Source organism: Limulus polyphemus, unplaced genomic scaffold, assembly GCF_000517525.1.
Source record: "Limulus polyphemus unplaced genomic scaffold, Limulus_polyphemus-2.1.2 Scaffold2338, whole genome shotgun sequence".
Classification (NCBI taxonomy): Eukaryota; Metazoa; Arthropoda; class Merostomata; order Xiphosura; family Limulidae; genus Limulus; species Limulus polyphemus.
The window spans coordinates 156,094-169,534 of record NW_013667948.1 but is presented as its reverse complement, the minus strand read 5'-3'; the positions used below and the strand labels follow the sequence as shown (position 1 = coordinate 169,534).

Below are 13,441 nucleotides of genomic sequence, written 5' to 3'. Positions count from 1 at the left end.
TACCTCGTCTAAGTTTGTCGACAGTATCCGGTCATGTGACCTCTTTGTTCAGTACTGTATATATATATATATATATCCGTGTCAGGGTAAATTATTTGTACCTGATGATGACAAAACCTTGTCGAAACATTGTACATTTGCTGTTATGTTAAACTTTTATTAAAATTTTTCTTCATTACTCATTCAAGCCGTCTCCAACCATTAAAGGTCATGTTAATTTTAGCCTTTTTGTCCAGTCCAATTATTTTACTTTAAAGGTCATGTTAACTTCAACCTTTCTATCCAGTCCAATTATTCTAGTTTTAGTTATAGTCATGTTCTCGATCAGTAATGTAAATGGTGTGTTTAACTCATAATTTGGTCCCAAAAGTACACATATACGTGACGTGTGAAGGAAAATGAAATGTACATGTGTTTAGTTTGGTGATATCCTCAATATAATATGCGTGTGTTTGGTTTGGTGATATCCTTTATATAATGTGTGTATGTTTAGTTTCTTGATATCTTCAGTATAATGTATATGTGTTAAGTTTGGTGACATTGCCTTTGATGAACAAACATTATCAAAAACAAGTCTGTGGATAATAGAAAACAGTCTATACAGGCAACTCTAATAAAACGTACAATGAAAATTAACACTAACCACAACATTCCAGCGCCATGGGCAGTACAAAATAATTGTTTTTCCTGTTATTGTCCGTCGCAGACTTTAGAGGATCCACAGCAATGATGAGATAAGACTCCCAGTGAGGGTGGGGCTGCCGCTCACTCCACAGGACAAGATGTGTCACGTCAAGTTCTATTGCCCCACCTGGTGGAATGGCGCTGCTTGTGAAATTCCCAGTGGGGTTTACCAGCCTGTTCCCTTTGTGAACGATGATGTCAGTAACGTTATATTGCAGTAATGCAGGGTTGGTTTGTTCGCCACCTAGCGGCAGCATGTCTTCATAGTTATATGCACGGAGGTAGGCCCATGTTTGAAGTATCTTCATCCCAGTCCTTTGACGGAATACAGCATTTCCATTATTCTTCACCAGTATCTGAAAACAGAAGAAGCATAATGTTGATATTAATAATATGCATTGTTGTTTTGCACCGCATCAAAAGTGAGCCTCTATTCCACGAGTAGTCACATCCTAACTCACCTTCAGTCCACCAGGTATTTGATCTTTGATTGGTTTATCCAAATAGTTTAGTGGAAAATTTTTATAAGTCGTCTCGAAACTGTCGTTATTTGCGAAGTTTATAACTGTTCCATTGGCAAACTGGACTATTAGCTCGAGATCCACACCTGAAAAAAACACACAAAAAAACACGATAGTCCTTATTTGACTCTTTAATCACTATCCATCAATTAATTTGTTTGTTTGTTAAACACAAAACGAGTTATACAATAAGATATGTGTGTTCTGCGCTCACCGTGGGTATCGAAACCATAATTCTAACGTTATAATAAAACACAGTTATACTTCGTACTACTCAACTTACTGAATAAAACACAGTTATACTTCGTACTACTCAACTTACTGAATAAAACACAGTTATACTTCGTACTACTCAACTTACTGAATAAAACACAGTTATACTTCGTACTACTCAACTTACTGAATAAAACACAGTTATACTTCGTACTACTCAACTTACTGAATAAAACACAATTATATTGGCCACGTCTTTTAGACACTAATAAGTAGTTTGAAATAATTATTCATGGATTTTGTCCGCTGTTTATGAGAGCACCTCGTGACAATTGAGGATATGGCTGTAAACTTCTTTAGAATTCTGTATTTATTCATAATTTCGAGCACTCAGGTGGCTCATCGGCACACTCGAGGGCTTATGCCGATGACCTACCTTTAATTAATGTTTTAATAAAATGTTTTTGTTTTGTGTTTAAACGCAAAGCTACACTATGGACTACTTATGCTGTGCCCACCACGGATATAGAAACCCGATTTTTGGCGTTATAAGCCCACCAGCTTACCCCCGAGCCACTGGCGAGGTGGAGTGAAGAAAGTTTTTTTTTTATTTTGTACATTCTACGATACAAAATATGATCACATAACACCTAATATTTTTTCTTTTTCAAAATTATTTGTTTCACAACCGTCAGTAAATAACAGTTTACTAATTTCCACAATAGATTCAACCATAAACCATAATCAGATCAATTTTAGAGAATCCTTAAAACACGGATTTTAGCGATACCCCTAGTGGGCACAGCACAAACAGCCCATTGTGTAGTTTTGTGCTTAACTACAAACAAATTCATTCATTAATTTTCAGTATTTTCGAATTTGTTAAAGTTCATGTCATCCCGTTCTTCCCTTCCCCGTGGTTCTCCTGGTTTAAAATGTCACATAACAAAGAAGGACAACAGAGAACACTGTAAAACATCGCTGAAAAAAAAAGTACGTAATGTAAAGAATAAAACAGCAATTATGAGTATCCAACAATATATATTTAGTGGCATATTAAGCCTATAAAAGCCGGATGTGACTTAGTAGTTAGCGTACTTTGAACCACAGAGTTCATGTTTTGAGACCTGTTGCCGCAGTTTGGGGCTGTGGGTGCGCTATAAGGGTGTTATTCAAACACCACAATTAAATTATACGCAGAAAACATTTAGTTAGGTTTGCACAAAATTCTGAAAGAAACAATAATTATCTTAACTTTGGCATTACGTACAACTAAATACCAACGTATTCACACTACTTCTTTATCGATAATGTATACATTTATTTGCTTTGTTTGTTTGTTGTTAAGCTCAAAGCCACACAAATTGGGCTATCTATGCTATGCCCATCACAAGTACAGAAATTCGATTGTTAGCGGTATAAGTCTACTGGCTTAAAGCGGAGTCACTGGTTGGGGGGCATAATGTATATAATTTTGTTATGATGTTATAATTTTCCATTCTGTATTTCCTTGATACCCTCGGTGAACATAACGCAGGTAACCGATTGTGTAGTTTTGAAACACATTTTCAGTGTTGATTAAAGAAAACTTGTTTCTATCACAATGAATTTCTTGGACTACCCCCTTGGATTATGAGTTATACTTGCTTAAATCGCTTTTTACTGATCGAAATTTTGAAATTTGATTTTTGAAGTTCAAAACGGTGAAAATGGTCTTACCGTCCTCATTAAGACACGCAAGTTGAAACATGGAGGTCATGGAACTGATAACTTCTGTTTTACCTCCCTCGGTCTTTTGAAGTTCGGCCACAAAACAAGCTTAAAAGAAAAAGTTTTTTTTAAATAAAAGAATTGTATGATTTGACTTTTAATATTACATTTGTTGCATTAATAACGATATTAACTTCTAAGCATCCACTATAACATAAAATTGCACCATTGTAAAAATATTAGTAATTACTTTCAATAAATATAATTAAAATACAGTATGAGATAGAAATATATTCAGTTCAGAAAGTTGGAGATGTAAACAAAAAGCAAAAATAAACCTCGTAACTTACCATCTCCACAGAATTCAACTGGATCCATCGTAATGGTATCTAATGTAACTTGAATGGATGTGTTTGAATCTGTAAAATATACGCCTATTTACTGATCTCTAAATTGATAAAAAATTAGTGCAAAAGTTAAGTTAATAAAAAGTAAAAAACAGTGTTAAGGTAAGTTGATAAAGAGTAAAAAACATTGTTAGATAACTTGACATAAATATACACGAGAGGTTAGATAAGTTGATAATGTTAAGGTAATAATGGCTGGAGACGGCTTAAATTGGTAATGAAGAAAAACTTTAATATAAGTTTAACATGACAGCAAATGTACAACGTTTCGACAAGGTTTTGTCATCATCAGGTACCTTTTCATTTTCTTCATTACCCATTTAAGCCGTCTCCAGCCATTATTAGTCTCAAAGTGGGTTCCTCGTCATCGAAAATGTTAAGGTAAGTTGATAGAGGGTAAGAAACAATGTTAGATAAGTTGATAAGATTGACCACCAGAGGTTACATAAGTTAATAAAAAGTAAGAAAAAGTGCTTAGATAAGCTGATAAAATTAATCACTAGTGTTTAAATAAGCTGTAAAATGTAAGAACAAATACTTAAATAAAGTCACAAGGTAAGTATTAGTTTTAAGATAAGTTTATAATCGTAAGTACCAGTGTTTAGATAAATTAGAAAGTGTTATAACAAATGTTTAAATGTATTCATAAGTTATATTAGTATTAAGGTAAGTTGATAAGAGTAAGCACTGATGTTTAGGTATATTGGTAAGAGTAAGACTAGTGTTTATATCAATTGGAAAGTGTAATAGTAAGTGTTCAAATAAATTCATAAGGTAAGTATTAGTTTTAATATAAATTGATAATAAAAAGTACCAGTGTTTAGATAAGTTGATAAGATTAAACTCTAGTGTTTATATCAATTGGAAAGTGTAATAGTAAGTGTTCAAATAAATTCATAAGGTAAGTATTAGTTTTAATATAAATTGATAATAAAAAGTACCAGTGTTTAGATAAGTTGATAAGATTAAACACTAGTGTTTATATCAATTGGAAAGTGTAATAGCAAGTGTTCAAATAAATTCATAAGGTAAGTATTAGTTTTAATATAAATTGATGATAAAAAATTAGCAGTGTTTATACAGACAGATAAAAATTAGTATCTGTGTTCACAAAATATATTGGTATAACTGAAAATCGGTTTATATAAGTAACGATAGATTGATACAAATGTTGATTTTCACTAATTTAGCCTGTTAGACGTTCAGTGATAATAAGGCGATTAAATCAAATAAAATTACTTTAGTATTATTTACAATTTTGAAATGGAATGAAATATGTGAATTAATGGTTAAAAACAGTGTATTTTTTGTTTATTAATGTATTTTTTACGGGTTTGGTTTTAGTGCTCATCATATTTTAAACACTACAATCTTTACTCAGTCTCTTATGGTTTTTCAAAAACAAGAAATGAGTATAATAATATTTCAACCATACTGTATCCGCCATATACATTGCGAAAGACGCGTTTCGCTCAAAAACAGAGCTCATCAGGCCAACTGGGACGCAACAAATACAGTAGTGGTCGGAACACTATATATATTATAACAATTGTTGTGGTGTGAAGGCCTTTACTTAGCTGGCGGAGCATGGTTATACTTAATTACGCTTCTATAAGATATTAGTATTACTATTAGTGTTAGGCCTAGAAGCCTGTTCTGAGTGAAATGTGTAGTTGTCAATGGATATGGCGGACATAATATCGTACACTTTTCTTCATGGAAGGAACTCAATAAAAAATGTAGTGTTAAAAATATTACAGCCCAGTATTAATGGCACATTATGAGTATAATAATGCTTTACAAGCTTAGGAAAGGCGTTCACACCATAACAAGATACTTTACTATTGAACTTACTGTATTGAACAGGTATTGTTCCAAGTTTCGTAGCAGAACTTGTAGGGCTTTCGACGTCAGGTGACAGAGATAGATATACAATGATATCATAGATGGCGTTGGCACTTGTTGTAGCTGTTTCAGAGTCGGGTACAGCAAGTGTGCCTATGTTTATTATAAAATTGCATATATCCTGGAAGTATAATTATTTTATTAATACCCCAAAATATTCAACAATGTTGCAGCACATTGGGAAAATTCAGTTTAGTGACTAAATTCCTTCTTATTCTACTTAAATCGTGCGAGAGCGATAATGTATTTTAAGTCCTAGAACTATAAGTCAGATTAAAAATGAAACAATCCTTATCTGTAAATACTGACTTCAAAAAAACATGTAAAAATCTTGCGAACAGTTTATAATAATTTCAAGCTCTGTTCTTAAAGTTATTTCAATCCCAGGCTCTATTCCTGACCGTTTACACAATCATAGTTGTAGGTCATCTTCCACTTATAACTTATGGTCAAACAAAGAAACTGTTTTATATTTTTGTCATTTCTGAAAATTTTCAATTTTTATTTTCGGCCATCTTGATGTGTTATTAAATCCTCAGAGAATGATAAAATCAACGAATCTGTTAACCAGGAACTTCGTTCAAGAATCATCAGCGATTTGTTTAAATCCAACTATCATAATAAGTCAAATCATCAACTGAGTTTTTGTTAACTATATACGAACTTAGTCCACGATCATAATGAATTGACCCATCAACTAAAATTCTGATAACAAGGAAGCTCATCCAAGTCACTAACGATTTATTTAAATCTAGCAATCATAGTTTCTCTGGCAACTTTAACAAAATAAAAGATTTCAGACGTAAGTATGCATATCTAAAATAAACAAACAAACAAAAAGAATAAGTTTTTCAACAACTGCTCGTCTCTAAAATAACTAGAGACGTTATTTTCAGATCGTATCACATTTTTATATTATTCTCATTACTTTCACATATATATATATATATTTATCGTAAAAGGTCCAGCATGTCCAGGTGGTTATGGCGCTCGACTCGCAATCTGCGGGTTCGAATCCCCGTCCCACCAAATATGCTCGCCCTTTCAGCCGTGGGGTGCGTTATAAGTGACGGTCAATCCTAATTCGATGATAAAAGAGTAGCCCAAGAGATGACGATTGGGGGGGGGGTGATGACTAGCTGCCTTCCCTCTAGTCTTACACTGCTAAATTAGGGACGGCTAGCGCAGATAGCCCTCGTGTAGCTTTGCGCGAAATTCAAAACAAACAAACAATCTAGTGTTCTTATGCCACCTTCAATTACAATAGCCAGAGATAGGGATGCGGGGTGTAGGAGGTGCTGTCCAGTTTTGGTCCTGAAATGAATGAGATCTTCGGGGTTCATGACACCCCCTCAACTTCAAAATCGTTCCCTCTTTCACTACCAAGGGTCATTTTCGTCCAAATCATCAGCTACGGTTTTCTTACGTAACCAAGGGAAGCAGCTTTCTTCTAAAAGACAGGCTTCTCAAACAACAACAGGCAGTTCTATCCGACCACCATTATAATTATACTTCAAACTATCAAAAACAATTTTGTTCAGTAATCGTAAAAGTGGATTTCTTAAGCAAATATATATAAAGCTTTTAAATAATACAAACAACAATCTATAGCGCACACTCTTACCGTTATACTAGATCTTTCGGTTGGGGTTTTCCACATTGGTAAACCTTTATCTGGACAAGAAAATGATTCCAAATAGGGCATAGCTGAAAAAGAAGAAAATATTATAATGATATGATTTAATGCAATAATTAAAGCCTTATAAAGAGTAAGAATACCCGCATTCCATTGCTCATGATGTCAGAAAAACACGTAGGTTCAAGTTTGGTTTGTTTGGAATTTCGCGCAAAGCTACACGAGGGCTATCTGCGCTAGCCATCTCTAATTTAACAATGTAGAACCAGAGAGAAGGCAGCTAGTCATCACCACCCACCGTCATCTCTTGGGCTACTCTTTTATCGACGAATAGTGGGATTGACCGTCACATTATAACGCACCCTCGGCTGAAAGGGCGAGCATGTTTGGTGGGACGTGGTTTCGAACCCACAGATTGCGAGTCGAGCGTCCTAACCACCTGGACATGTAGGTTCAAGAAGTCTTAATATAAAAACGATAAAAGCCCTATAACACGAGCATTTTCGAAAGGTGGAACTTTCTTCTTGAGGGGTAAACTATTTCATTGTTGATATTGCTACCTGTGTATTATTTGTCGTCATTTCTACCCACTTTCTTTTCTTGGTTATTAATAAGTATCTGTACTTTTTACATTCTGATGAAGGGATTAGGCCTGAAACATTGATTTTTAAACAAATGTAGAATGTGTCTAACTTTCACGATTTCCTATAACTTTGTCAGCGATGTGGTAATATCATAATTGTACTTGATTTCAACTTTTTCCGTTACTTTTACAATACTTTCACTGAGATTCCAGTTGTGACAGGTCATTATCAGAAGTGATAACGACGGGTGATTTTAAAGCTAAATTCTTGTCCAGCTTTTTATGTTTTTGGGCTATTTGGGTAATGCTTGTCTTACCGTATTTTACTTGAAATTCAAATTATATATTATTTTTAATGTCTAATTTCCCATTTAATTTCATTAAATGTGATTGCTTTGACTGGTTGTGCGTTTCTTCCTTCTTAAATCACTAGAGCTGAGTTCACTCACATCAAATCCTTCGAGCCTCTCGTTTCGGTTTGTTTACTTATGAGATAAATATTCCACAAGTTGAAATACTATAGCTTTACAATCATAACGAGTAGACGAACTATGATCATAGAAGAACAGTTATAAAATATCTTTAGTTTAAAACAAGTTTTTCAATCATAAAGGGTGGTTTAATAAAACATTCGCAGTTCAACTGTGGAAAGCGATGAACGTGGCCAAATGGTTAGCGTACGTGGACCGTGAATCCGGAGATTCAAGGTTCGCGATCCATTAGGTCCGTAATTACGCTATAAGAGTGACAGTCAAATATCCCTATTTGTTCAGAGGAGAGTAGCCAAAGGGTTGACGGAGGGTGTTGTTAACTAGCTGCTAGAATATACCCTATCAGTTCAAAAGTAGGAACGTCTATGCGCAGATAGCCCTTGTTTAGCTTTGCGAGGAATTCTGAAAAAACCAAAAACCTGGAGAAAATTCGTTGTCTATCTTCTGAACTTTATATCTAAGGAGTGAATTTGTCTAGCTGAAAAAGGAATAACAAGAATTAACGGACAGTTTAATACAAATTTTGTTTTAGCAGGTGCTATTTTCTTTGTCAAAACGTCATTTTTTCCTGTACATCAGGATGGTTTGTGAAAACGAGGTTTGAACGTGCGTGAAGAGCGGTAATTTGAACATATCAGTGTTTTGAATTCTATTAATTTAAAAGGTTTTATTTTATTTGTTTCGAGTTAAGCACAAAGCTACACAAAGGGCTATCTGTGATCGAAACCCGGTTTCTAGCGTTGTAAGTCCGCAGACATACCGCTGTGCCACTGGGGGCTAATTTAAATAGAACGTAGCACAAATGTACGCCTTCTATAACATTATGATTAGAAATTGTTGAAATTTTCAGTCGGTTAATTATCCTTGATGCTAATTGTTAAGTTACGCTAAGCTGCTAATTTTAGTTACTTGTAGGTTTCCGTCTGAAAGGTTCATAAATTCACGACGTCTGTTCAAGGATAAACAAATCGATACTATAAATTTTCCTTTGCATACATCAAGTTTGTCTGTGTTCACCATTGAAAGCCAAGAATACAAATGTAAGCACATGGTTCCCTGGAAAGGCTACAGTTTAGTTTATGGGTAAACATTTAAAGAGTTTGCAATCATTAAAATACTGTTGTTTATTAATATACGTATTTTGTATTACTGTTTATAAATCTAATCAAATGTGGTCACTTTCACTTTATTTTGATGCCTGATTTCTTTTTTAACACTTTCCTTCACGCTTAGGTTTACTTGGTTGAATCAGTCTGACTTTATTGAACATACTCTGTATTAAATGTAAAGTATTTTTATTTGTATTTAACGAAGTTGATTTTAAAAAGTGTCTAAAGGGACATTAGTGCATAAGATTTCTTTTCTGACATTGCATCAGCGGTGACAGTAGTTTCGGCCATTTCCAACTGCTAGGAATAACTGGGCAAAATGACATAATACGGTTTTAAGTTTTTTTTCGTAGGAATATTTTCTGTCAACTTCCTTAATGGGGGAATATAGGAAATTCTGCTGAGTTTCTTTCTTATTCTTCTGAGATGCAAGATCTGCTCAGCTTGTCTATCCAGGCGGATGTTATTTGTATGATAGGTAGATCAACACATGTCTGTTTCTATTGGCTGGACGGGTTTATTTTTCTCTCAGTCAGTGACTGATAGATTATCTTGGCAAATATTTATCTAAAAGTACTTGACAAAATATGGGAATCATGGTTTTTATATAGATCTCTTTGACCTTTTACGTATAAGGTTTATCCACGTGAAATGAAATATTTCGAACAACAACAAAAAAAAAGAAAACAACACATCAAGTATAGAATTAGTTTGAATTCTGCAGTACAACTGACGGTAACAACGAAACAGGTTTGCAAGGGTCAGTCTTGGCAGTGACCCTATCACCAAAACATTCTGTCAGAACTTGAAATTGACTGTAAAAACAAAATGATTGAACCTTAGAGTAACTTTATTCTGTTCACACATAAATCTTCCTTAATCGGTGTGATCTGAAGATACTGTAAAGTGAGGGGACATATTACATATCAATTTTTAGTAGGGGGAAGGTTTAGGAGCCATTAATTACTACCGTACTTTGTATTCTGACTGGAAAAACCGTACGATTATTGTAATTCTTGAAACTAAAATCAAATATCTATAGCTAGTAGAGTCTCTCTTTCTTGGCCAATGATGATGCAAACAGCATGTCACGTTTGTGCTTTTGGACAAATCCGTTATCTGAAGTAAGGGAAGACTGGAAAGCACTTTTTTTAAACGTTCTATTGGTTGTTTCTGTAACAGGAATAACTTATTAGAATCCCTGATTCTGATATGTAATTTGTAACATAAATCCACGTAAAAAATCACGTGATTTAAAAATGGAGGAAGGTAGAACTACATGTAATGGCTGGAGACGGCTTGAATGGGTAATGAAGAAAAACTTTAATATAAGTTTAACATAACAGCAAATGTACAACGTTTCGACAAGGTTTTGTCATCATCAGGTACTACTAATTAGAACTACATGTATTCTGTACGCTGTGAACTGTGAATGGAGCTTGCCCATACTGGTGTGACGGTTATTATTATTAAGATAGATGTGGACCATATATTAACAATACATATAATGGAATGTTCGAGAGAGGTAGTTAAAGGGTAAAACTCTTTATGTTATAAGTTTGCATAATTAAACGACAAAATCATTAGTTAAAGGAATTGAAGTTAAGACTAGAAATTTAGAAAGTTTCTCTGCATAGCAACCGTTATTCCGATGGAACAACTCTAAGGAATCATTATATTTTAGTTGACACACTGTACAGGTTCGTACAAAGAATGTTTGAAAGGGGGGGTCTAATTTGTGAGGTCAAAAGTCAACACATATTGTGCGAAGCACAATCAACAAGCAAAGCATGCTAATGCTATGGGGGTCTGGGGGCATGGGAATATTTCCAGCCAATAATGATAATACTTCATCAGAAGAATGTATAATGCATAGAAAACGTTAAATACCGTAAGCATCTGCGCTATAAATATATAAACATAATTTTTTCATCACAAAACTATGGGGTGTGTACGTCTATGCTGTAAGCTCCATGTTAGGCCAAAAAGCAATCCATTTTCGAGAATGTGTAGAGTTAAAAACATACCCCAGAAACGCATAACACACTTAAATAAATCATTATTAACAACAATGAACAAGTTTTGGGTAAGGAATAGGGTACTGAGTATTAGCCCCCCATTGGCACAGCGGTACGTTTACGGACTTACAACGCTAGAAACCGTGTTTTGATACCCATGGTGGGCAGAGCACCGGTAGCCCATTGTGTAGCTTTATGCGTAATTACCAACAAACAAACAATGTTGAGTATTTATTACATTATTTACATAACAGGTATTTCAACGCTACCGTCAGTAAAACAACTAAAACTAATTGTTTTCGTTTGTATATAAAAAAGAGAGATTACAACTTTACTTAGAGAATTAGGGTTTAATTTTAAAAAACATTAAAATCTTCAGAAAAAACACCGATGTAGAAATGTAGAAAGTATCATACAAAAACTCATCTCTACAGTTTTATAAGACTTTGGTGAACATTCTGTTAAATCCTGTATTCTGGGTTCCCAAATTACATAAAACACCGTACAAATACAGGTCTTCAGAAAAACACCGATGTAGAAATGTAGAAAGTATCATACAGAAAATCATCTTTACAGTTTTGTAAGACTTTGGTAAACATTCTGTTAAATCCTATATTCTGGATTTAGGGCCCGGCATGGCCAGGTGGTTAGGGCGCTCGACTCGCAATCTGTGGGTCGCGGGTTCGAATCTCCCTCACACCAAACATGTTCGCTCTTTTAGCCGTGGGGGCGTTATAATGTGACGGTCAATCCCACTATTCGTTGGTAAAAGAGTAGCCCAAGAGTTGGCTGTGGGTGGTGATGACTAGCTGCCCTCCCTCTAGTCTTACACTGCTAAATTAGGGACGGCTAGCGCAGATAGCTCTTGTGTAGCTTTGCGCGAAATCCATAACAAACAAATTCTGGGTTTCCAAATTACATAAAACACCGTACAATTACAGGTTCATTACCGGAGTTTAAAAAGCTACGACGAAGAATTTGTTAATTCTAATAGGCAATGGTCTGAAATACAATTTAATCAAATACTGTAGTAGTATTAAAGAGAGAACCAGTGTAATTCCGCTGAATGTAAAGAGAAAACTAAAGACTTTAAATCCAAAACAATAAAAACCTTTGATGTTTATAATCTTTAGGCAAGTCTTCGTATTGACAAAATTAAAAAAGTCTTTCGTTTCTCACAAAACTTAAAGAAGACTGTTGAAAGTTTAGTTTGTACACGGTTGTACTAATGTTAACATTAAATATACGACAGTATTTGAAGCTAACAACTAGTGTTGGTATGTTTTTAAAGTGAAATATACTCTATTCTTTCTTTGTTCTTATTTTCGTTAATAGTATTGGTTGGAATGTTAATGTATGTAGTTGTATTATTTAAATTTATCAGTACCTAGTAAATCTTTTCTATTATAGAGATTATTTTACATTGTTATAACAGTATGTATATTTAGGCAGTGGTTTATAATAACAAAAGATGGCCCCCCTCCCATCCATAAAAAGTAATTGCCCCCCCCCCCCAAACCATTTCGGCTGATTGATATCATTAACTTAACTGAATACTTAAAATTAAATCAAACGTAAAATTGCACCTGGTGTTTATTTTCTAGTTACACGTGTATCAAATTTTGGGCCGGTTGGTTTAAGCATTGGTAAAAGCGAAGTACGTAATAGTATAAATGGTGGAACTATGATTATTGTATTTCCACCATGATAGTACGGACCACTAACTGAATCAGTCGATGTAGGGACTCAGTCTGCTCTGTCATTTTTCTAAATGTTTTTATTATACCAGAGTAGTGCAATCGCCCTTTACTTGATTCAAATTAAATTGTATGTTTCTTCTCTTGTCAGCAATTCTTAAATTTGATAGACCCTTCGCCACCCCCGTAATTGCGGGGTCATACTTACGACACTGGATCATTTAGGGCTAATCTAAATCTCCTAACATGGCCGAAACTCTTGAGATCTTATTGTAGTAAAGATCGAAGATACATTTTAACAGCGAGGGTACCCAAATGATGAAACAATCTTACTATAATGAGTGTAACGTGTATATACACAGCATGGTCACAAGTAACTAGACACCACCTTTTCAGAAAAAAAAATGAAATTTTTCAGTCATATTCACATGAATTGATATATTTATAATTTAATTAATATCTAGTAA

General features: G+C 34.4%; 1 protein-coding gene across 1 annotated transcript in view; it reads right to left on the bottom strand.

The window, feature by feature from the left end:
• Positions 1-13,441, bottom strand: part of LOC111087586 — a gene marked incomplete at its 3' end in the record, with an annotated part of 37,839 nt that overhangs the window by 13,382 nt on the left and 11,016 nt on the right. The window contains exons 2-7 of the mRNA XM_022394728.1: positions 7,065-7,147; positions 5,390-5,561; positions 3,479-3,547; positions 3,138-3,236; positions 1,146-1,291; positions 644-1,040 (exon numbers count right to left, since the gene is read on the bottom strand). Of these exons, the coding sequence (XP_022250436.1) occupies positions 644-1,040; positions 1,146-1,291; positions 3,138-3,236; positions 3,479-3,547; positions 5,390-5,561; positions 7,065-7,147 (966 nt within the window). The remainder of the gene's footprint in view (positions 1-643; positions 1,041-1,145; positions 1,292-3,137; positions 3,237-3,478; positions 3,548-5,389; positions 5,562-7,064; positions 7,148-13,441) is intronic.